Raw genomic sequence first — 21156 nt, 5'->3', positions numbered from 1 at the left:
CTCTGCATTAAATAATAAGATGAGGCAACAGGTCTGAAAACTACCACAACTTTGAAGGAAATGATACACTAATGCATCTGTAAAGACTGAATGTGTTATTTAAAACACACACACACAACTGGGACTCCGACTGGTAACAAGTCCTGCTAATCCTACTGGGGTTTACTGCCTACATTCATCATTTAAAGAAATGCAAAATACCAGTTGGATGTCAATGAAAATGAACATATAATTTTTCTCCATTCACATTAACTGACCCTCTGAATTCTATCCCTGAGCCCATGGACCCAAGTTAAGGGTCTTGTGGCCTAGAGAATAAAGTTCAAAGTTCTTAAGGAGGAATTTATAGGCATCAATACTCTGACCCCTACCTACTTTTTCATTTTCCATTCATTCATTTACTAAATAGCCATTGAATTATTATGTATCAGGAACCCGCTAGGCACTAAGGATATAGAGTCAGACAAGGCAGATAATGTGACTACTGCCTTCATATGGGGCACCCAGGTGGACAACATTCTCATCTCTTCCCTTACTCTAGCCAAAATTAAGGGCATTTTGGGGTTGTTTTTTTGTATATCTGTGCTTTATACATAAACGAGTAAGTTTTTTTTCACTCTCAAAACAACCGGTTTTCATCCCCTTGGTAGCAATGTCATCCCTACCGAGAATGCATGCTCTAAAATGATTGAAATAGCTATATCATTAGAGCAAGGTTCTCATAGCTATGACAACAGTGCATCCCCAGGACAATTCTGAACAATGAAATTTCATTCTTTTTCAGCAAAGGTGTTTTATTAAATATCTAAATAAATGTGATTTTCTCTTTTTAAATCTTTTTTTTTTAATTTTTAAATTTTATTTTTTTTTTAATTAAAAAAAAAATTTTTTTTTTCAACGTTTATTTATTTTTGGGACAGAGAGAGACAGAGCATGAACGGGGGAGGGGCAGAGAGAGAGGGAGACACAGAATCGGAAACAGGCTCCAGGCTCCCAGCCATCAGCCCAGAGCCCGACGCGGGGCTCGAACTCACGGACCACGAGATCGTGACCTGGCTGAAGTTGGATGCTTAACCGACTGCGCCACCCAGGCGCCCCATTAATTTTTAATTTTTAGAGAGAGAGGGAGAAAGAGTAGGGGAGAGGGAGAGAGAATCTTAAGCAGGCTCCATGCTCAGCATGGAGCCCAAAGTAGGGCTCAATCCTACAACCCTGGGATCATAACCTAAGCCAAATTCAAGAGTTGGATGCCCAACCAACTGAGCCACACAGGGGCCCCTAAATGGGATTTTCTATATATAAATCAAGAAATCACAAAACAATAGTAACAATACAGCCAATATCTGGATTTTCAATTTGGAATATTTGGTTGGGGTACTAAAATGCAGCTAATGCTTACTCTATCCGAATATTGTCATCAAGCTCCACATCTTCCAGAAATTTGTTGGCTACCAACTCCAGGGCATCTGTGGGCCAGGACTGGAACCAATCAATCGTACAACAATTGATCAGTGAAGGGAACATCCGCAGGCGGTTCCGGAAGGCGTCCCCAATTGGGCTCATGGCTAATGAAAAGCAGACTTGGTTAGTTTCCTTCCTCCAAGGCAAAGAGGCAGGCAGGTTTTTCCAAGGATTCTGGTGGGTAAGGGGTTGGTTTCCTGTTGGTACTCCAGGGGTATAATGGGAATAGTCACAATGAGTGCCTGAGAAGCACAGCAGAATCATCGGATACTTCCATGCAACTTTGTGATGGGAATTTAGTATATTATAATAGACTTCTGACTGGCCTCCCATACCTATTGTTCTCCTTTCCAGATCTTTTGCATCACTTAGCCAGCATGGTTTATGCCCTTTGATCCTCTTTCTCTATTTGTGCTGACTCAGATATAAGGGAATCATGGATGACCCATACACAGTTATTTACGGAAGTTGAGTGGGGCCATCGGCTTGTTTCTGACCCCATCTCCATCCAAGCACAAATTTTGGATAAATTCCATTCATTTTTTATTTGGTTTCAGTGTGGTAGGAGGAAACATGATGCACAGGTGGGAAGTGTGAGGAGGTCATTGTAGGTGAAGAACAGAGAGAGAAGGGGGAGCTTGGTTTGAGAGGAGAGTAGAAAGGATACAGGGGACAGTATGGCAGGTGGCCTTATAAATCCATAGATTAGGAATTTTGGTGTTTATCCTGATAGAAAGCATTTTAAGTGTTTTAATGTGTGTGTGTGTGTGTGTGTGTGTGTGTGTGTGTGTGTGTGTACACAATGTTCATATTTGCAGTACATGGGAAAAAACCCATTCTGGGTCAGTGGAATAGAAAGGTTTGGAATGGACAAGACTGCACATAGAATAGTTAGAAGGTTGCAGAGATGAGGCTGGACAAGATGCTGGCAGTTTAGCTAGTGCAAACGTAGTGGAGATGGAGGTAAATGGGTGGATATGAGAGAGACCAAGGAGGTAAAAATTGACAGGACATGGTAACGCGAGAGAAAAGTATTAAATAGAATGCCTTGGTTTCTGGATAGATTGGGGATGTCATTCACAGAGAGAACTCCAGATGTGAGGCCACCAGGGTAATGCACTAAAAGGAAGGAAAAGGTTCAGAGAAGAATTCAGAGAATTGAGAAGAGTGAAACAGGTTTAAAATAGTTGTTCAAGGAAGGGTAAGTTTCCACAGAAATTCAGCCATAAAGCCCTGAGTGAGTGCCATGGCTGGATCAATCCTTAGACCACTGTAAGAGGACCAAATTTAGGCACAGGAGACCCCGAAACACCCCGAGGAAAAGGGCAAAGTGAGTTTACTTCTTCTTACCAAGGACAATGTGAAGGTTCTTTTTCACCCTCTCAATAAAGAAGTTATACAGCGAAAGAGGAGTGACTTCGATCTTCTCGCCTTCTGTCCTAGCTGCCATTTGCATCTTCTCTACAAGGTCAGCCTTTTCGTCAGCCGGGAAGATGTTGGGCACATCTCCTGTGTTCAGAAGCATGTTGATGTCCTCGACGAATGATTCATCCTTGATCTGGTTATCAGCAAAGAGGAATACGGTACTTTTGGTGGCCACTCCGACCTGCAGCATGATCTTCTTCAGGTCCTCCCGCCAGTCGTGGGTTGAGTAGTTCTTGGTGATCTCGATCTGATAAAGCTCGTATGAGTTCATGAATGTGGACAGTTTGCTGGCACTCTGCCTCCCACTGCCCCCAATGCCCACCAGAAGCAAGTGGCCTTTGTCCTGTTTCAGGACCCTACAGATCCTGGAGATGTGCTCAATGGCAAACCTGAACATGACCAAGGACATGGGGGCCTTGCTGATGTTGTTGAACTCTTCTAGGTAGTACTCCATGACCACCGTGAGCTGTTTCAAGTCAGTGATCTCATCATAGATTTTTGGGTCACTTTCTGGCTTAAAGAAATCTCCAAAGAAGAGGCTACGGATATTATCATCGACAATCTTTCCAGTGGGTGACAGGTGAATGAGGACCTGTGGGAAAGGTAAATCTCAGCCAGGCATTCAGCCAGTGGCCCAACCAAGATGACGGTGTGAGGTACAGAGGGAGGGAACAAGAGATATGAGTGGTTCCTTTGAGCATATTCTCCAAAGTCAGCGTTCTTTAATAGTTTTTTAAAAACATAATAGATGGATCTGCTGGTTGTAAACACTTTAATGAAAGGACATTAGAGAAAAAAGCATGAAAGTGAGAGTCAATCTGTTTGCCAAATGGCTAAAATGTTGGTGGTCAGATTGTGAGATCCCAGTGGTAGTTGAAGGATGGCACCATTTTTTCAATAAACTTGCTCCTTCACCAAAGAGAGGTACAGGTGCTACCCCTGATCCCCACTCTGTGGCTAGAGTGGGAATGTTCTAGGTGCTTTCTCTTCCTGATATTAGAACCTGACAGTGCTACAGCACTTGGCCTCTAGATACAACATGAAACACTCACAATTTTTCTGTGGAGAAATCACAGCTTCTTAAAAATAGAGGTAAAACTAGACTATGTAAACACATAGGCTTAAAAACAACTTTTCTTACATCAAAAGGGAAAAGAGAAAATATTTACAAATGGGAAACTATGATAGTCTTCTACCTGAAGATCAAGTAGGATGTTGATCAAACCATAAAAATTTCACGGTTCATTTCTCAACTCACAAATTAATTAACCTTAAAAATGTATTTTAAGTTAATTATAAACAATTACATCAGATCATAAACCACTTTGAATGGATCCAAATGTATATGTTATCAGGGAAGTGAAGCAAAATTGGGCCAAATATAATATCACCAAATCAGGTGACTAGTTGACTCAATCCCATCTCCTGAGATTCAGAGAGCAGAGCTGAGTCTCCATGAGGAAGGAAACCTGAAATCTGAGACTAACATAGTCAAATATTTGGGGCCATTTCTGAGGCCAAACACTCAGAGGGTCTGGCTTACCTTCTCCACAGTCTGCTTGAAGCAGTTGGATGTGGTTTCCTTCACCATGTTGAAGAAGACCTGTCTGTCCTCATCGTCGATCAGACGGTCACAGAAGACCCGATAAACCTCATGAATCCAAAGCCGGATAAATTTTTCTATATCCTGAAAATCCAGAGTTAATTATTTGAGTGGTACCTGAGGTGGTAGTTCTTAGTTTCTAAATCCTGGGGTTGGCTGAGTATTAAACAAGATAATGCTTATAAAATACTTAGCACAATGCCTAGCATAAATAAAAGCTTAATAAAAGTTAGCAATTACTATTATCACTATTGATTCCATGTAGCCAAGGATATTGCTGAATGAACTGGATAAGAGAAATGATAGTGTCTGACCTGCAGGTGGGTGTGAGGGCAGAGCAGTACCCCTTGGATAACCCGTGAAAAGTCCCGCAGGTTAAAGACGTAATGTGACTTAGAGGGAGTTGGCAAGAAATTCTCCACCGCAGCTTTATAAATTGTCATAGTAGCTTGTACCAGCATCTTTCCATACCTTAGGAGGAAGGGGAAGGCAAATCCATCAAAGAGGGGCTAAAACTGAGGATCCCAGGCCAATATTGTGGAAGACACAGGAATCTCTTACCTTAAGAACATCACGTCAAACCCTTTCCCAAAGTGCCAGTCAGCAATTGAACTGAAAATCTTGGTTAAAATGTCATCCTCAAAGGCGTTGATGGAAACAATATTCAGATGACGAGTGAATCGTCCTGGAAAACACACAGACTCACACCTACCTCCTGGGCCTTGTGATCCTGGGATATGGAAGAGTAGGTTTTCTGCTGATTTCATGTTCTAGAGCTGTGTTGTCCAATATGGTAACCTCTAACCACATGTGGCTATTTAAACTTAATTAATATTAATATTAAATAACATTAAAAAATAATTTCCTTAGCCTTACTAGCCACATTTCTAACATCTGGCTAGTGGCTGTTGTATTGCACAATGCAAATGCAGAACATCTCCATGATTGCAGAAATTCTATTAACAGCACTAATGTTCACGATTGCTTTTAAAAGTGAAGGCAACATGTGATCATTGTAAAATAGTCAATTCAGAAATACTTTTATAGAAAGTGAGCATCATCTTTGGCTTACCTCCATTCTTTCCCCAATTAACCACTATCAACGTGGTATCCTTACATATCTATCTATATTATGCCTGTCTAATGTTAGATATCTATATATTCATGTCTATATATCAGCTTTATTGAGATATAATTTACATACTATCCAATTCAACTACGTATACAATTCAATCATTTCTTAGTATTATAGTTGTGCAACCAATACCACAATCAATTTCAGAACATTTTAATCACCTCAAAAAGAAATCTTGTAACCATTAGCAGTCACTCCCCATTTCCTTGGAGTCCTTGGCAATGAATAGCCTATTTTTCGTTTCTCTAAATTTGCCTGCATGTCTTTTTTAAAAAAAGCATTTGATTATACAAAATAAAACACAGATACAGGAAACCATACAAAAACAAATATAAAGTTTAGTGGATCATCATAAGATCAATATTCATACATCTACCATCCAAGCCAAAAAACAAAGCTTTGCTTACCTTCCACAGGTGCCCCTCTGCATATCCCATCTCAATCTTAGCTTTCTGTCTCTTTCCAAAGATTACTATCTTGACTTTTATAGTAATTTGCTTTGCTGTCTTGATTTATGTCTTTTATCACCCAAGTGTTCATTTCTACACAGCACAGTTTAATCTTCCCAATTAAAAAAAAAACTTGATTATGTCTGATAAATCTCTTTTAATCCATAGATTCCCCTTATATTTCTTTCATCTTTTGCCAGATGAGCATGAGGGCTGTTTGATGTGTAGCTTCACAGTCAGGATTTTGCTGACTGTATACTCATGGTGAGTTAATTCTGTTCCTCTGTCCTTTGTATTTCATACTAATTTGCAGCTGGATCCAGAGACTTGATCAGATTCAGATTACATCTCTGACCAGATGGTAGGTGGTGGTATATGCTTTCATCAGAGACATGATGTCTCTCCTTTTGTGATGATGGTAGCTACTGATGCTCAATTGGCTAGATCTATTAATTTATTGGGGATTGTAAAATGGTGATACTCTGATTCTATCATTTCTTTTTCATTTATTAGTTGGAATATTTTTGTAAAGAGATACTTCCCTCATCTAGGATTTGCTCATACTGTGGTACATTTCATATAAGAAAGTCAAGATAAATGTTTGATTACTTCCATTTATTTATCAGTTTTTAAGATAATAAATTGGTTCCTTACCATCCCGTGAAAATGGCCAATTATCATTTTTATTATAGACTTGTGGATTTAAATATATTTTGGTAAATTTCAATCCATTAAAATTGCTATCATTGTTGAAGCTCAAATTTTCCCATCTTTGGCCAGTGAGAGCCTGCTTATGTTGACAACTGAGTCCTTTTGACACGACCATTTAAACTTTGAGAGCTTTCTCGTTATCTGGTATATCAAGAAGTTACACGCTCATTTTGTATTTTCTGCCCCAGATATGCAATCAGCCATTTCTCAAGAAGCTCTGGTTTCTTTCAGCAGGAAGTTGGATTTCAAAACAATCTGGGTGGTAGGCATGCTCATTGTTAGTGAGTTGGCTATTATTTCCTAGACCTAGTACATCAATGGACATCATGAGTTATTACTACTGATATTTCTAATTTAGGACTACAGGGTTTTCACTTAATTTCATCTATATTACATCTTGGTATTTCATACTGACACTTCTGATTCTCAAGGACACAAGGGTCAGTAGAAATAAAAAATTCCTGGGTGCCTGGGTAGCACAGTTCGTTAAGCATCCAACTCTTGATCTTGGCTCAGGTCATGATCTCACAGTTCGTGAGTTTGAGCCCCACCTTGGGCTCTGTGCTGATTACATGGAGCCTGCTTGGGATTCTGTCTCTCCTTCTCTCTGCTCCTCCCTTGCTTGTGCTCTCTCTCTCTCAAAGAAAATAAATTTACTTAAAAAAATAAAATAGAAAATTCCACAATAACTCATTTGTATAATCCTACTTTATACAAATCTCTCAGAATAAGAATATACTCACTACCAATTATGATAACTGAAAACGATTTGAAACTTTTTGTATTTGTTATCCTCATCCCCCCTCCATTTTCAATTGTTCTGTGTCTACAACACTGGGTCTTACAGCCTTTACATATTATAATCTCTCCCATGTAGTCTTAGTCCAACAAATAACCATATATTTAAAGCTTATGACCAGTTGTGATATCTATTTATTTTCAGTCATTTTGATCGTGTGAAACTCACTTTCTAGTAGGTTCCCAAGAAAGTGCCTGTGGAAATAAGTCTGAGTTCTTGCATGCTGATAACAGTTTTCCTTTTATATGTCAAGGTCAGCTTTGCTGGCTATAAAATCCTTGCCTCTCATTTTATTTCCTTGAGTATCTTAAAAATGTTACTTCATTTTCTTGTGGCATAAAGCATTGTGGTAGAATAGTTTTAAGATGATCTAATTTTATTTTTCTTTTAAGTCACGTGCTCTTTTGTGCCTAGATGTCCAAAAGAATTTTTCCTTTTCTATAAAGTCCAGCAATTTTGCTAGTGCATGTCTTGGTAGTGGTCATTTTTGAGTCTGTATTCTTAGGTACACAATGTGCCAAATACGATTATCCTGTCCATTTTCCTTATGGAAAATTTTACAGATGAGAAAGCTAAATGCCAGAGGGGAGAGCAAGGTCAAAGAATCTTAAGTCTGGAAATGGTATTAAGATTCTTAAGCAAGGATGTATCTCAGAATTAAATGCAGATCCTTGATGAATCCAGTTACACCAGAAGCAAAATGTATTCCTAAACTGTTGGATGATGGGAGGAACTCTTACTTGTTTTGTTTGTTTGTTTATTATTATTTTGCTTAGGCCACTTTGGGTTAGTTGTTCTATCTCCGGCAATCTGAAGAATTGTAACAAACACAACAGGTGAATCTTTTACCACCCCTGGTTGAACCTCTGATCTAGTCTCCCTCCTGGCACCCATGCTGGCCACACTGAACTCTCCTTTTCACAGGAGACTCTCTGTTTCTCCAGGGCCTAGCCAAAGACTTTCACATTCTCTTTCCACATTCATGTCCTATTTCACACAACTTCCAACGTGAAGACTTCAAATTCCACTCCCTGGAGCTAGCCCAACCCCCTCTGGCTATAGCCTAAACATACTTTTCTCTACCTTCCATCAGGACAGAGTGTCCTGTACCAACTCTCCATCCATGAAGGTGGTCTGGTTCTGCTGGAGGATGAAGAGGAATGAAGTTTCTTTGTCACGTACCAGTAATGTCATTCCTTCCTCCCCCAGGGGGGCCCATGGCAGTCACAAGCAGCACATCCACGAAGTCCAGCCTGTTTGTGTCCTTCTTGTCAAACCAGTAACCGTGGTCAATCCACTGCCTCAAGAGCTCAATGGGGGGCTGGGCCCCATACACTTCCTTGGCTGGCATGTTGAGGTCATCTGGGGAAAGAAGCCACACATTCTAAGTCTAGGGGAGACAACAGATAACTATTCCCTCCATGGGAGAGGAGTCCCCTCTCCACTAGTTGTCCCCTCTCCACTCCAGGAAGAGCTCAGCCAGTGGACATACTGACCATACGGAAAGAAAATTTCTGGGCTCTCGTGCCTCATTGAGATCTCTGCCCATTGTGACATTAAGGATGCATGGATTGGCATCAACAAACAGGCATTTAATTTTTTCCGATTCCATCGACCACACTATATTGAATGTCTACTATGTCTTAGACACTGTTAAGTTCTGGGGATATGATGGTGAGGAAGACAATCATACTCCCAGCCAACAGTGTGTATAATTTTACTGGCAGGTAACAATTGAACCTCAATGGGAGAAAGGTTTTAAGCAAGGGTTTTTGAGGAGCAAAACCAAAATGGCAAGAAAAGATAGTGACTTTCTCAAGGGCAGGGGTTGATTTTCCTCAAAAGCATATTGTGTGACATAGAAGACACTCAATAGAATGAAATCCTTTTAATTTTTCTCTAATGAACACTAACTGAATGCCCAGTTTATGTCACATAACATTTTAGTAGTTTTATACACACTATCTCACCTAATCCAAATGATGACTTTATAAGGAAGATAGTATTACCTTTATGTTAGAGGTGAGGACCTGAGGGTCACAAAAGTTAAGTCACAATATGCCTAGGGTTAGAAAGTGAGATTTGAACCTAGATCTGTTTGCTGCAAAGTTTAAATTGTTTCTGGATAGGAGGGTCTGGGTGGCTCAGTCAGTTAAGTGTTGGACTTCGGTTCAGGTCATAATCTTGCAGTCTGTGGGTTCAAGCCCCACATCCGGCTCTGTGCTGACAGCTCAGAGCCTGGAGCCTGCCTCGGATTCTGTGTCTCCCTCTCCTTCTGCCCCTCCCCCACTTACTCTCTGTCTCTCTCTCAAAAATAAACTAGCATTAAGACATTTAAAAAATTGTTTCTGTATATACCATAAAGATAGGAAGAGGGAACAGTCTGGAGGAAAGGGGAAAGGAAGAAAAGAAAAAGAAAACAAAAGAAAATTGGATCTCTGCCTTTAAGAAGGTAATGTTAGTGGGTAAGGATATAAATACATGCAATATTCACTATCAATACATGAATTTTAAGGACAGGATATGAGATAACCCAGAAGACTAGGGCATTACTTTTACTAAATGAAAACCCTATGAGTTAGCAGTAAGATAGTGAAAAATATCATGTATTTGGCACCAAGAAATCTGGATTTGGGTTATGGCTCCAGAATTTTCTAGATGTCTGACAGAGAATTTAACCTTCTGGAGCCTCAATCTCACTAGTAAAATGATAATGATGGTTAATAACCTCAAAGGGATAATAGGCTCAAACGAAATAAATGAGGAAGTGCTTTGTAAACAGGTAAAATCCTGGGGATATTCAATGTGCTTATTTCAAAATACTTATTTAGCAAATATTAGGTTTCTTCATTTACTGATAACATTTATCTGACAAAAAAAATGGAATAAGGAGTTTATCACAAAGTGAGTGTTGCTTTTGGAGATCCAAGAGGGTAAATACCCTTCTGGAACGAATTCTCACTACAAGGTAACCTTGCTTGATCCAAAGGCTCATCTTCCTCTCAGGAGAAACTTAGAAGTTACCTCAGGGCAAAAAGGCCTGGACTACAACTTACTTACTGAAAATATGACATATAGCACTTAATCAACAAATACTTGGTAATGAAAGAAGGAAAGGAAAGTCAAAATTAAACATGGGAGAGCGGGAGGGAAGGGGGAGGGATAAAAATGGGAGGAAGGAGGGAAGGAAGGACAGAAAGAAGGATGGAGAAGAAAAAGGGAGGGAAGGAACACTACATTAACCAGAAATATATTATGTCTCAGAGAGAGTAAAAGAATTGTACATTGGCCCTACAAAGGGAAGTTCTGGTTTGCTGCAGCACAGAAGCATCTGGTTATGTTTAGATTCAGGCCAATGCCTTACCCACAAATACCACCACTTTCTTCCCTATGGGAGGCCCAAAAAGACCCTTCCGCCGTCGATCCAGCTTGGACATGATGATATCTTGAGTTTGACTGGCTGAGGTTCTGGCAGAGAAATTGATGCAGTTGGGCAGGTAGGTGCTTTTGGGAAGGTGGAGAAGGAAATTGTTGGTAATGGCTGATTTGCCAGTGCCTGTGGGCCCCACAAATAGCACTGGAATTTCATGGTCCAGGTATGTTTTCAAGAAGAAAGACTGCCTGGCTGTCTCCATTGTGGAGATGATGAGTTCTGAGACCTGTACCGCAAAGATATGGAACAGTCTTATTACTGGGCCAAAGATGCTGGGTTTGGCATTCAGGATACTTACTATCCATTCAGCTCCATCCCTTACTACCTTTATGACTTCAAGTGAGTATTTAACCTCGCCAAGGGCCTCTGTTTCTTCACCTTTTAAATGCGATAATAACGGCATCCAGTTCACCGACATGCTTTGCGGATTAAAATGAGATCATACATGTCAAAATGGGCATTATTGGCACTGTTTTGTAGGTGAGGAAACTGAGGTCAAGACCTTTTTGGACCTTGCCCAAGGTCCAACTTGGGCAACTTGCCCAAGTAATACAACAAGTAAGTAGAAATACAAGGACTTGAATTCTAGCTTGCCTGATTCCAAAGTCTATATTCTTAACCACTGAACTATCAAGGAATAAACACCAATTACACTAATGATCAGTTTATAGTTGTTGCCCTCTGAGATCATTGCTCTGAACCAACCTGTCTGCCTTGCCCCAGGCAAGGAAGGTCCACCTTTCATATGTCATCTTCCATACTGCTTGGCTCAGGAGGGTGGGTTGTGACACTTAGCCCCCTTCCCTGCACTCACTCCTGTTCTGCCTTTTTCCAACACTTGGATCCTTGGTTCTAGGACCCACCCCCACTTAACCCTTTTTCCAATATGGGGATTATAACACTCTTCCTGGTATTCAAACCCCAACTGGACTCTAAGGGCTTGGTTTGGAGTCATGGACTCCCTATTACTTTGAGTAGAATACCTTACCTTAGCTTGGATTCTTTGAGCCTGAACACTGTCATTGGTCATTTGGTCACATTTGGTCCTTCCATGGGGACAGAGGAAGGGACTGGAAGATATATATCATATGCTGACATCTCCTTATGTTTAGGCTGGAAGGGGCTAGTGAACATGGAGCCAGTGTGTTGCACAACTCCAGAAAGTACCATTCCTACTGTGTTTTATGTAAATGGTGCCACTAAAGCAAAGCTAGACCACAATGCCAATGGCACCAAGTGAGTCTGTGCAACAAGGCAGCACTGTAAATATTGGCAGAAAAAGACTGGGCTTCTTTTGATAAGTAATTTGCTCAAAGGAAAAGGGACAAGGCAAGGGAATTGAAGCATAGAGGAAGAGCATTAATAGGTGTTGAGCTTAGGAGGCTTTGCCTATATTATCCCCTGCAGTTTTCCCAGTAACCCTCTGAGGTTGGAAGATTACTGGCTCATTTGTCCAAAGTCATGTGGCCAGTAAGTGGTGCTGAATACAGGGCCAGGTGAAAAATGCTTATTTTTCTATCAAGATGGAATTTAAAGCAAGTTGGGTTTCAGAGATTTTTATTTTCAAAGACCACAACACTTTGACAAGGGGAAAATTTTCAGCACAACTTAAAATCTTCTCTGCATAGGACTCTCTTATTTGTATGAATTCAGTGTGATTTCAACCCCCCCTGGAGGTTCAGGTGACTAAGCTCTTTAAGGAGAATTAAAGTTTTGGACCTCCATGCTCAGGGCTTCTGCACAACACTCAGCCCCCAGAGTGTGCCCAAAATTCAGCACACATCCACCTCTGCTTATCACACCATCTTCAGGAGCAGCTGTCACCCTGCTGGCTGCCTGACTTGACTGTCAATATTCCCACTTTTCTATACATTGTCCACCACTCCATCTGGGGCCTGAATGATCTGCAACCACCCCCAGAAAGGTAAAGTATGTTCACTAGAAACTACTAATAGAGGCAAATTTTCTACAAGGAGAAGTTGGAGCTGAGAAAAACAGCTAGACCTGTTTTTCTGAGAATTCTGATCAAGGAAATCTTTCTCTGGGAATTTTGAAGAAAAGACAATGATCCTTTTTGGCTGAGATGTCTGAGAGGTAAGACTGATGACCGCCCAGCATTGGACTGATGACTGCCCAGCATTGATAACTGACCACATGACAATGATAATAATCAAAATAGCAATCAACATGGATCTAGCACATGATGTGTGCCACGTGTTCAGGTATATTACCTTCAATTCTCTCAAACATCCTTCAAGTATTTTTTTTGCTATTGTGTAGCTGAGTAAACTGAGGCAGAGAGTGTGAGGGCTGAGTAAGGAATCTGTGCCTCTAATTCTAAAGTCCAAGCTTTTGAAGGCTGATCCAGCTCATGTTTGAAACTTTTTCTAAAGAAAGTTCTTAAAAATGCTAATAAAGAGTTGATGTTAATTCCTCCACCTTGGAGAAAGTTCAGGTCATTTTAGAAACCAAAGTTCCATGACAAATACCTCTCTTTTACCTTGGCATTAGCTGGGATATTTTCCTCTTCTTTAGTAATATACTCTGTCCATGTGTACCAATGTCCACTACCTTCCTTGAGGAAATAAAAATCATAGATGCTCCCTGGATTCAAAGAAACAAAACAGGTCATTAGCACCCCAGGGGTTTACATTTCATATTTGAGGTGTTTAACCACCTCAGTTATAGACATCTGAAAATGTGTATCTACCAGTATTAGCCAAGCTGTGGTAAAACTTACACATTTAAAAAAAATTTTTTTTTAACGCTTATTTATTTGAGAGACAGAGAGAGACAGAGCATGAGCATGGGCGGGGCAGAGATAGGAGGAGACACGGAATCTGAAGCAGGCTCCAGGCTCTGAGCTGTTAGCACAGAGCCCAATGCGGGGCTCGAACTCACAAACCACGAGATCATGACCTGAGCCGAAGTCGGACGCTTAACCGACTGAGCCACCCAGGCGCCCCATAAAACTTACACATTAATGGTAACTGTATAAATTGGAAAAATATCTTTTAGAGAGTAATGACTCTACAGTTTGCATAAAAAATGATAGGTACTAATTATATAAACAATTATTTTAATATGTAAAATGGGAAGTACTGAAAAGGACAATAAAAGGAGGCAATAAATCAGATCTCACATCCAGCAATAGCTTTTTAAAAATTTTTTATTTTTTTTTATTTAAAAAAAAATTTTTTTTTAACGTTTATTTATTTTTGAGACAGAGACAGAGCATGAACAGGGGAGGGTCAGAGAGAGAGGGAGACACAGAATCGGAAGCAGGCTCCAGGCTCTGAGCCATCAGCCCAGAGCCCGACGCGGGGCTCGAACTCACAGACCGTGAGATCGTGACCTGAGCCGAAGTCGGACGCTCAACCGACTGAGCCACCCAGGCGCCCCTTAAAAATTTTTTTTAAAAATATTTATTTATTTTTGAGAGAGAGAGAGAGAGACAGAGCGTGAGCAGGGGCAGGGGAGGGGCAGAGAGGGAGGTAGAGACACAGAACTCAAGGTGGGCTCCAGGCAGCACAGAGCCCAACAGGGCTTGAAATCATGAACTGTGAGATCATGACCTGAGCTGAAGTCGGATGTTTAACCAACTGAGCCACCCAGGCGTCCCTCTAGAAATAACTTTTGATGGCAATCCTTCTAGCTTTCTCTTTAGACACACAAGCACATTGAACATGGAAGGACAGATGAAAGGATTTGATAAGAATAAGATCATTTGACATTATATATTATACTATGATATATAATTACATGTGATATATTAATACAGAATTATATATTCTATTAATGTATACCATATATTATATACTTACATATCACATATATTATATGTATCACATATATGTTATACATATCATCTATTATACTATTTTAAAATAAAGATGTTAAATTTCTTTTTTTTTTTAATGTTTATTTATCTTGAGAGAGAGCAAGCAGGGGAGGAGCAGAGAGAGAGGGAGAGAGAATCCCAAGCAGGCTCCGTGCTGTCATCGCAGAGCTGAATGAGCGGCTTGATCTCACATATAGTGAGAGTGTGACCTGAGCCAAAATCAAGAGTTGGACACTTAACCAACTCCCTTTCCTTTCCATTCTCCTTTGTTTGTGTGGAGTCTTTTGTAGCAAATCCTGACATTATATTTCATTTGTAAATACATGTGACTCAATGTTAGACCAATTTCCCTGATTCATTCATAAGCTATGAGGTGATTAACTCACTTTTCCTTCCATCTCCTCTCCTCTGACTCCTTTTGTTGTTGATGATGACCATAATTCTCCCATTCCTTAGTCTTAGGTCTAGTTTCAATAGATTCATTGCTCAAATTCATGGCTTCTAACACAGCCCATTTAAAAGCTCTTTGTTTTGATCGATCTGTTAGTCGGAAAATTTATTTTCTTTCCTTTTTTTTTTTTCCCCCAAGAAGGGACTTACGGTGCTTCATTCTCTCAGCTCTTGCAAGTTTGGGAGTATCTGCCAACTGATTTTGTTTTTCAACAATGACTTGGCTGACAGTGATATTCTCAGGTCACATTTTTCTTTCCCTCAGACTTCTGACTGTTCTCTTATGTTTCCCTGTATACTAAGTTGCTGTGTGGAAATCTGAGGTCCATCAGATATTTCCCTCTTCACTGACTTTTTTTCCTTATCTATATGTATCATGTAATTTCTTTTATCTGTAAATCTAATAATTTAATCAGGCTATATCTTTTGGTCAATTATTCTTTATCACTTTTTCTTGAAACATGGCATACTCATAATCTGTAGAAACAGTTGTTCATTTGAGGAACAATTTCTCATTTATATCTTTTTAAAATTTTTTATTTTATTTTTTATTATATATAGAGAGAGAGTAAGTGGGGGAGAGGGGCAGAGGGACAGAGAGAGAGAATCCAGGCAGGATACATGCTCAGCAGAGTCGGATGTGGGGCTCGATCCCACAACTCTGGGATCATGACCTGAGCTGAAATCAAGAATCAGACACTCAATTGACTGAGCCACCCAGAAATCCCTCCTCTCATATATACCTTTGTATATATTGTCTATACTATTTACTGGGTTACCCACTTAAGAAATCAGCATGGTTTGGCCTCTATATCAATCATATTGATAATTGCTTTAATGTATTTGGGTTTTTTTCTTCTATAGTAAGTGTAGTTCTCTCAAACCTCCCCTCTAAGCCATTTATGAGATACCTAGATTTATACATTTTATTTCTTGCTGTTCCTAATGTATTTATTAGACCGCTAATGGTACTGTCTCATTGTCAGTTTGTTTTGTGGTTTTTCAATCCCTCTTTTCCTCTAATTCTGTGATTTTTTCACCTCATCTACAAACTTCTAAAAGATAGCTTTACTAAAAATGTATATGTGATGTACTAATATTCATAGTTGTGCAACTATACTATAACCAATTTTAAGACATTTCATTACATGAAAAAGAAACCCCATATCTCCTAGTTGTTACCCCTCATTTCCCCCTCCTACTCTCAGCACTAGGTAACCACTAATCTACTGTCTACAGATTTGTGTATTCCAGATGTTTCATGTAAATGAAATCACACAATATGTGTTCTCTTGTAGCTGTCTTCTTTTACTCATTATGATTTATATATTTTTTTAAGTTTATTAATTTATTTTAAGAGAGAGAGCGCATGCACGAGTTGGGGAGGAGCAAAGAAAGAGAAGGAGAGAGAGAATCCTAAGCAGGCTTGGTGATGTCAGCGTAAAGCTGGATGCAGGAACCATGAGATCAAGAGTTGGATGCTTAACCAACTGAGCCATCCAGGCATCCGGGAGCATGATATTTTTAAGGTTCATCCATGTTGTAGCATGTATTATTACTTCAATTTTTTAAATTATTGAGTAATATTCCATTATATGGATATTTTTATTTATTCATTTATCTATTGATGGACACTTGGATTGTTTCTACTTTTTGGCCTTTATGAATAATGCTGCTATGAACATTTGTGTAGAAGTTTGTGGGTAGACATGTTTTTGTTTCTCCTGGGCATAGAACTAGGAATAGAATTGCTGGGTCATATGGCAACTCTATGTTTAAGTTTTGGGGAACTGTCAAATACTGTTTTCCAACTCTGCTGTACCATTTAACATTTCCATTATGTATGTAAGGGTTCCAGTTTTCCCATGTTCTCACCAACACTTGTTGTTTTCTTTTTTTTTATTCTCATCCTAGTTGTGAAGTGGTATCTCATTGTGCTTCTGATTTGCATTTCCTGATAGCTAACAATGTTGTCACATGTTTATTGACTCTTTGTGTATCTTCTTTGGAGAAATGTCTATTCAGTTACTTTGCCCATTTTTTAGTAGGGTTATCTTTTTATTATTATGTTGTAGTACCTCTTTATATATTCCAGATAGAAGTCCCTTATCATACATATGATTGTAAAAAGGCTTCACCTATTTTGTGGGTTGTCTTTTCACTTTCTTGGCATTGTCCTTTGAAGCACAAAAGTTTTTAATTTTGATTAAGTCCAGTTTACCTATTTGTTGTTATTGTTATTGCCTGTGCTTTTGGTGTCCTAAGAAACCATTGTCTAGTCCAAGGTCATGAAGATTTGCACCTATTTTTTCTTTAGTAATTTTACAAGTTTTAATTCTTAAATTTAGGACTTTCATTCATGTTGAGTTAATTTTTGACTATGGTGCAAAGTAGAGGTCCAAATTCATTATTTTATGACAAATATTCACCTGTCCCAGCACCATTTGTTGAAAAGATTATTCTTTCTCCATTTAATTATCTTGGTACCCTTGCCAAAAAGCAAGTTACCATAAATGTGAGGGGCTGGTTTCTGAACTCTCAATTATATTCCACTGAGCTAAATATCTATCCTTTTGCCAGTACCACATGTTCGTCTATGAACTTTTTAAGAAATAAAATTGTTATAACTAAGTTCTTTCAACAGAAATATTTTATGTTTCTTAGGTAATTTTTCTTTTAGATTCATTCAGTCTGTCTGCCTCTCTCTCTCTCTCATGTTTGCAATTTCCATACCATTCTTGCTCTGTTACAATCAGCTAAGTTCTTGACATCTTTCCTAATGTTATCTGAGGCCAGTTTATCTCCTCCACTTTCCTGACCACAATTCAAGGATTAGTGAGTGGCTTTCTTTTTTGTAGCATGAGGTTACATGGACCGGGTAAAAGAAAATTCTCAATTGCCCCTGCTAGGAAACCTGGGCTCTACACTCTCTTTCTACAATTTGGCCAAGGTTCCTGAACTATGGTGCCACTCCCATCCCAGCTAGCAACATGTCCCACATTCCTGTATCATCATCTCACAATCCTGATGCAGCATAGACTGTGGAAGGTGCAAACCCTCGTAGTTTCTCCCACTTGTATTAAGATTCTACAGAAGCATGCAGGTGCTTCATGCCCAAGGATTTCTCATAGACATTCTTTGCATCTGCAGGCCACTGTAATCCACTTCTCTCCAAGGGGTGATTACCAGTGAGAACTCTCAGAATTTTGTCAACTCACCACCTTTCCTCCCAAAACCACTCTTAGGAGGACAGGGGGGTGGTGGGGTCTAGGTTGGAAGATGCAGCATGCCAGATCTTAGTTTTACTTTTCCTGCCCATCACTTCTTAATGTTTATAGACAGAATCAAGATGGAACATTTTCTATAATTATTGCTGGGATATTTTTAGGCTTAATTTTGTTGTTGTTTTTGTTCATTTCACTAGGTATTAAAGGAGGGAGCTCTGTTATCCTACACCCCTCTGCAGCTTTACCTAGACGTTAATCTAGCAAAACACTTTTAGAAAGCAATCTGGCATTATGCTTACAGAGCTACAAAAATGTTCTGTAGTCTAAGCCAGAAATCCCACTTCTGGGAATTTATCATAAGGAAATAATTCAGAATGAAAATAATCTCCATACACGGCTATGCAGCACCATCTGTGATAGCAAAAATTTGGAAATAATTTACATGTCTCACATTAGGAGACCAGTCAAAATTATGTCTTATGAGATGAATGGAATATTTTGCAAAAACTAAGTATCAACATATCAAATTGCTTTCAAAAAGCAATGACAGATGAAAATAGAATAAAAAATAGAACATATGTCATTATGCTAAAGAGGTAAAGAGATGAAATCAGGTAGACAAAACAGAAAAGTTTTTCTGACATACTTGGGACAGGGTGGTGAACAAAGAGATACTTTTTGGTCGTTTTTAAAAAATAGAACTGAATTGTTTTACAACAAAAAAAGGAGACACTAAAAGCATGATTCAGAAAAGCATTTGTCTCCCTTCCCTGGATGTTATGATTCAATAGAGCTAGTTTGTTGCTTGACACAGGAAGATTAAGGCCAAAGAGAAAAGCCTCAAGTGAGTAAAAGTAGATTTGCTAAGCGATGTGACCTTGGCCAAGGTTACCATTTGTACACCTGTAAAATGGGCCTGATTTTATGTGAAGCTCAGAGAGTCACTGTAGAGGGTAAATGAAAGATATATGTGTCAAACATGTAGCATAGCTCTGAGCACACAGGCACTGAGAAGATTCAGCTCTAGGTCTCTGGTTCTTATCAGAGTAATGGCTCTTGTTCACTCTGCAGTGTGATTTTAATTCAAACTCTGTTCCAAGTACAAGGGAAGAAAAGGAGAGAATAGTAGAAATCCAGGAAGGCATATTCTGTCTCTATTACCTCTGACCTCCCCCCCCACTTCACCCTGTGTTCTTCTCTAGCACTTGGGAGAATAAGGTAAACTTTTTAAAAAAAAATTTATGTTTATTTATTTTTGAAAGAGAGAGAGACAGAGAGAAAGAGACAAAGCATGAGCAGGGAATGGGCAGAGAGAGAGGGAGACACAGAATCTGAAGCAGGCTCCAGGCTGTGAGCTATCAGCACAGAGCCCGATGTGGGGCTCGAATCCACAAAGTGTGAGATCGTGACCTGAGCCAAAGTCAGACGCTCAACGAACTGAGCCACCCAGGCACTCCAATAAGGTAAACTTTTCAACAAAGGAGTGAGGTTTCAAAGGGCACACACTGATGAGTGAATAAAGAAGATGTGAGATACACACACACACACACACACACACACACACACACACACACACACTGGAATACTACTCAGTGATCAAAAAGAATGAAATCTTGACATTTGCAATGTGGATGGAACTAGAGTGTATTATACTAAATGAAATAAGTCAGTCAGAGAAAGACAAAATACCATATAATTTCACTCATATGTGAAATTTAAGAAACATAACAGATAGGGGCACCTGGTGGCTCAGTTTGTTAACCGTCTGACTTCGGCTCAGGTCATGATCTCATGGTTCACGGGTTTGAGCCCCTCATCGGGCTCTGTGCTGAGAACTCAGAGCCTGGAGCCTGCTTCAGATTCTGTGTCTCCCTCTCTCTCTGCCCCTCCGCCGGTTGTGCTCTATCTCTCTGACTCAAAAAAATATATATTTAAAAGAAACACAACAGATAAACATAGGGGAGGGGAAGGAAAAAATAAGATAAAAACATAGAGGGAGGCAAACCCTCAGAGACTCTTAAATACAGAGAATGAATTGAGGGTTGCTGGAGGTGAGGTGGGTGGGGGGGATGGACTAAATGAGTAATGGGTGTTAACGAGGGCATTTGTTGGGTTAACGAGCACTGGGGGTTATATGTAAGTGATGAATCACTAGGTTCAACTCCTGAAACCAATACCACACTGTATGTTAACTAACTTGAATTTAAATAAATAAATTTAAAAAAGATAAAGGGCATACAGTGAATAGATGAATAGATGGATAAATAAATCTCTTAGTTGACAAACAAGGATACATGTCAGATGATGTGAACCCAACCCTGAGAGAATCCCTCAAAGGTCTGTTTGCTTTCCTTAACGTATGCTCCCTAGTGTAGTTCCTCCATCATTTATCTCAGAAGTCTACTTATCCCACAGCTCCTGAATGTGAAAAGCCCAGAACACAATGTCCCATAAGGTCAGGGAAGCCTCCCTGGAGGTCTTACCATGAGAATTTTAACCTTGGCTCCTTGTGGAAAGGCTAGAAAGGCATTTAAAGCTTTTTAAGGTGGTAATAAGAATGTATACTCAAAGCTAGACACAAGAGGTCACATACTCCATGATTTCATGCATATGAAATACCAG

The 21156-nt window shown here is 39.6% G+C and overlaps 1 protein-coding gene across 2 annotated transcripts in view; it reads right to left on the bottom strand.

Annotated features, from left to right (window-relative positions):
• DNAH3 (dynein axonemal heavy chain 3) overlaps positions 1-21156 on the bottom strand; it is a 176612-nt gene that overhangs the window by 44393 nt on the left and 111063 nt on the right. For both annotated transcript variants that reach the window (XR_005785574.1, XM_040458819.1), the window contains exons 42-49: positions 13517-13620; positions 10948-11242; positions 8766-8945; positions 5051-5174; positions 4804-4960; positions 4430-4573; positions 2812-3478; positions 1400-1565 (exon numbers count right to left, since the gene is read on the bottom strand). Coding sequence is in view for 1 of the 2 variants with exons in the window: in XM_040458819.1 (XP_040314753.1) it covers positions 1400-1565; positions 2812-3478; positions 4430-4573; positions 4804-4960; positions 5051-5174; positions 8766-8945; positions 10948-11242; positions 13517-13620 (1837 nt within the window). In the remaining variant the exon portion in view is untranslated. The remainder of the gene's footprint in view (positions 1-1399; positions 1566-2811; positions 3479-4429; positions 4574-4803; positions 4961-5050; positions 5175-8765; positions 8946-10947; positions 11243-13516; positions 13621-21156) is intronic.

Source organism: Herpailurus yagouaroundi, unplaced genomic scaffold (assembly GCF_014898765.1).
Source record: "Herpailurus yagouaroundi ecotype Mexico unplaced genomic scaffold, PumYag 222, whole genome shotgun sequence".
Lineage (NCBI taxonomy): Eukaryota > Metazoa > Chordata > Mammalia > Carnivora > Felidae > Herpailurus > Herpailurus yagouaroundi.
Note: the sequence above shows the minus strand (reverse complement) of the source record. Positions and strands in the feature narration are given on the sequence as shown.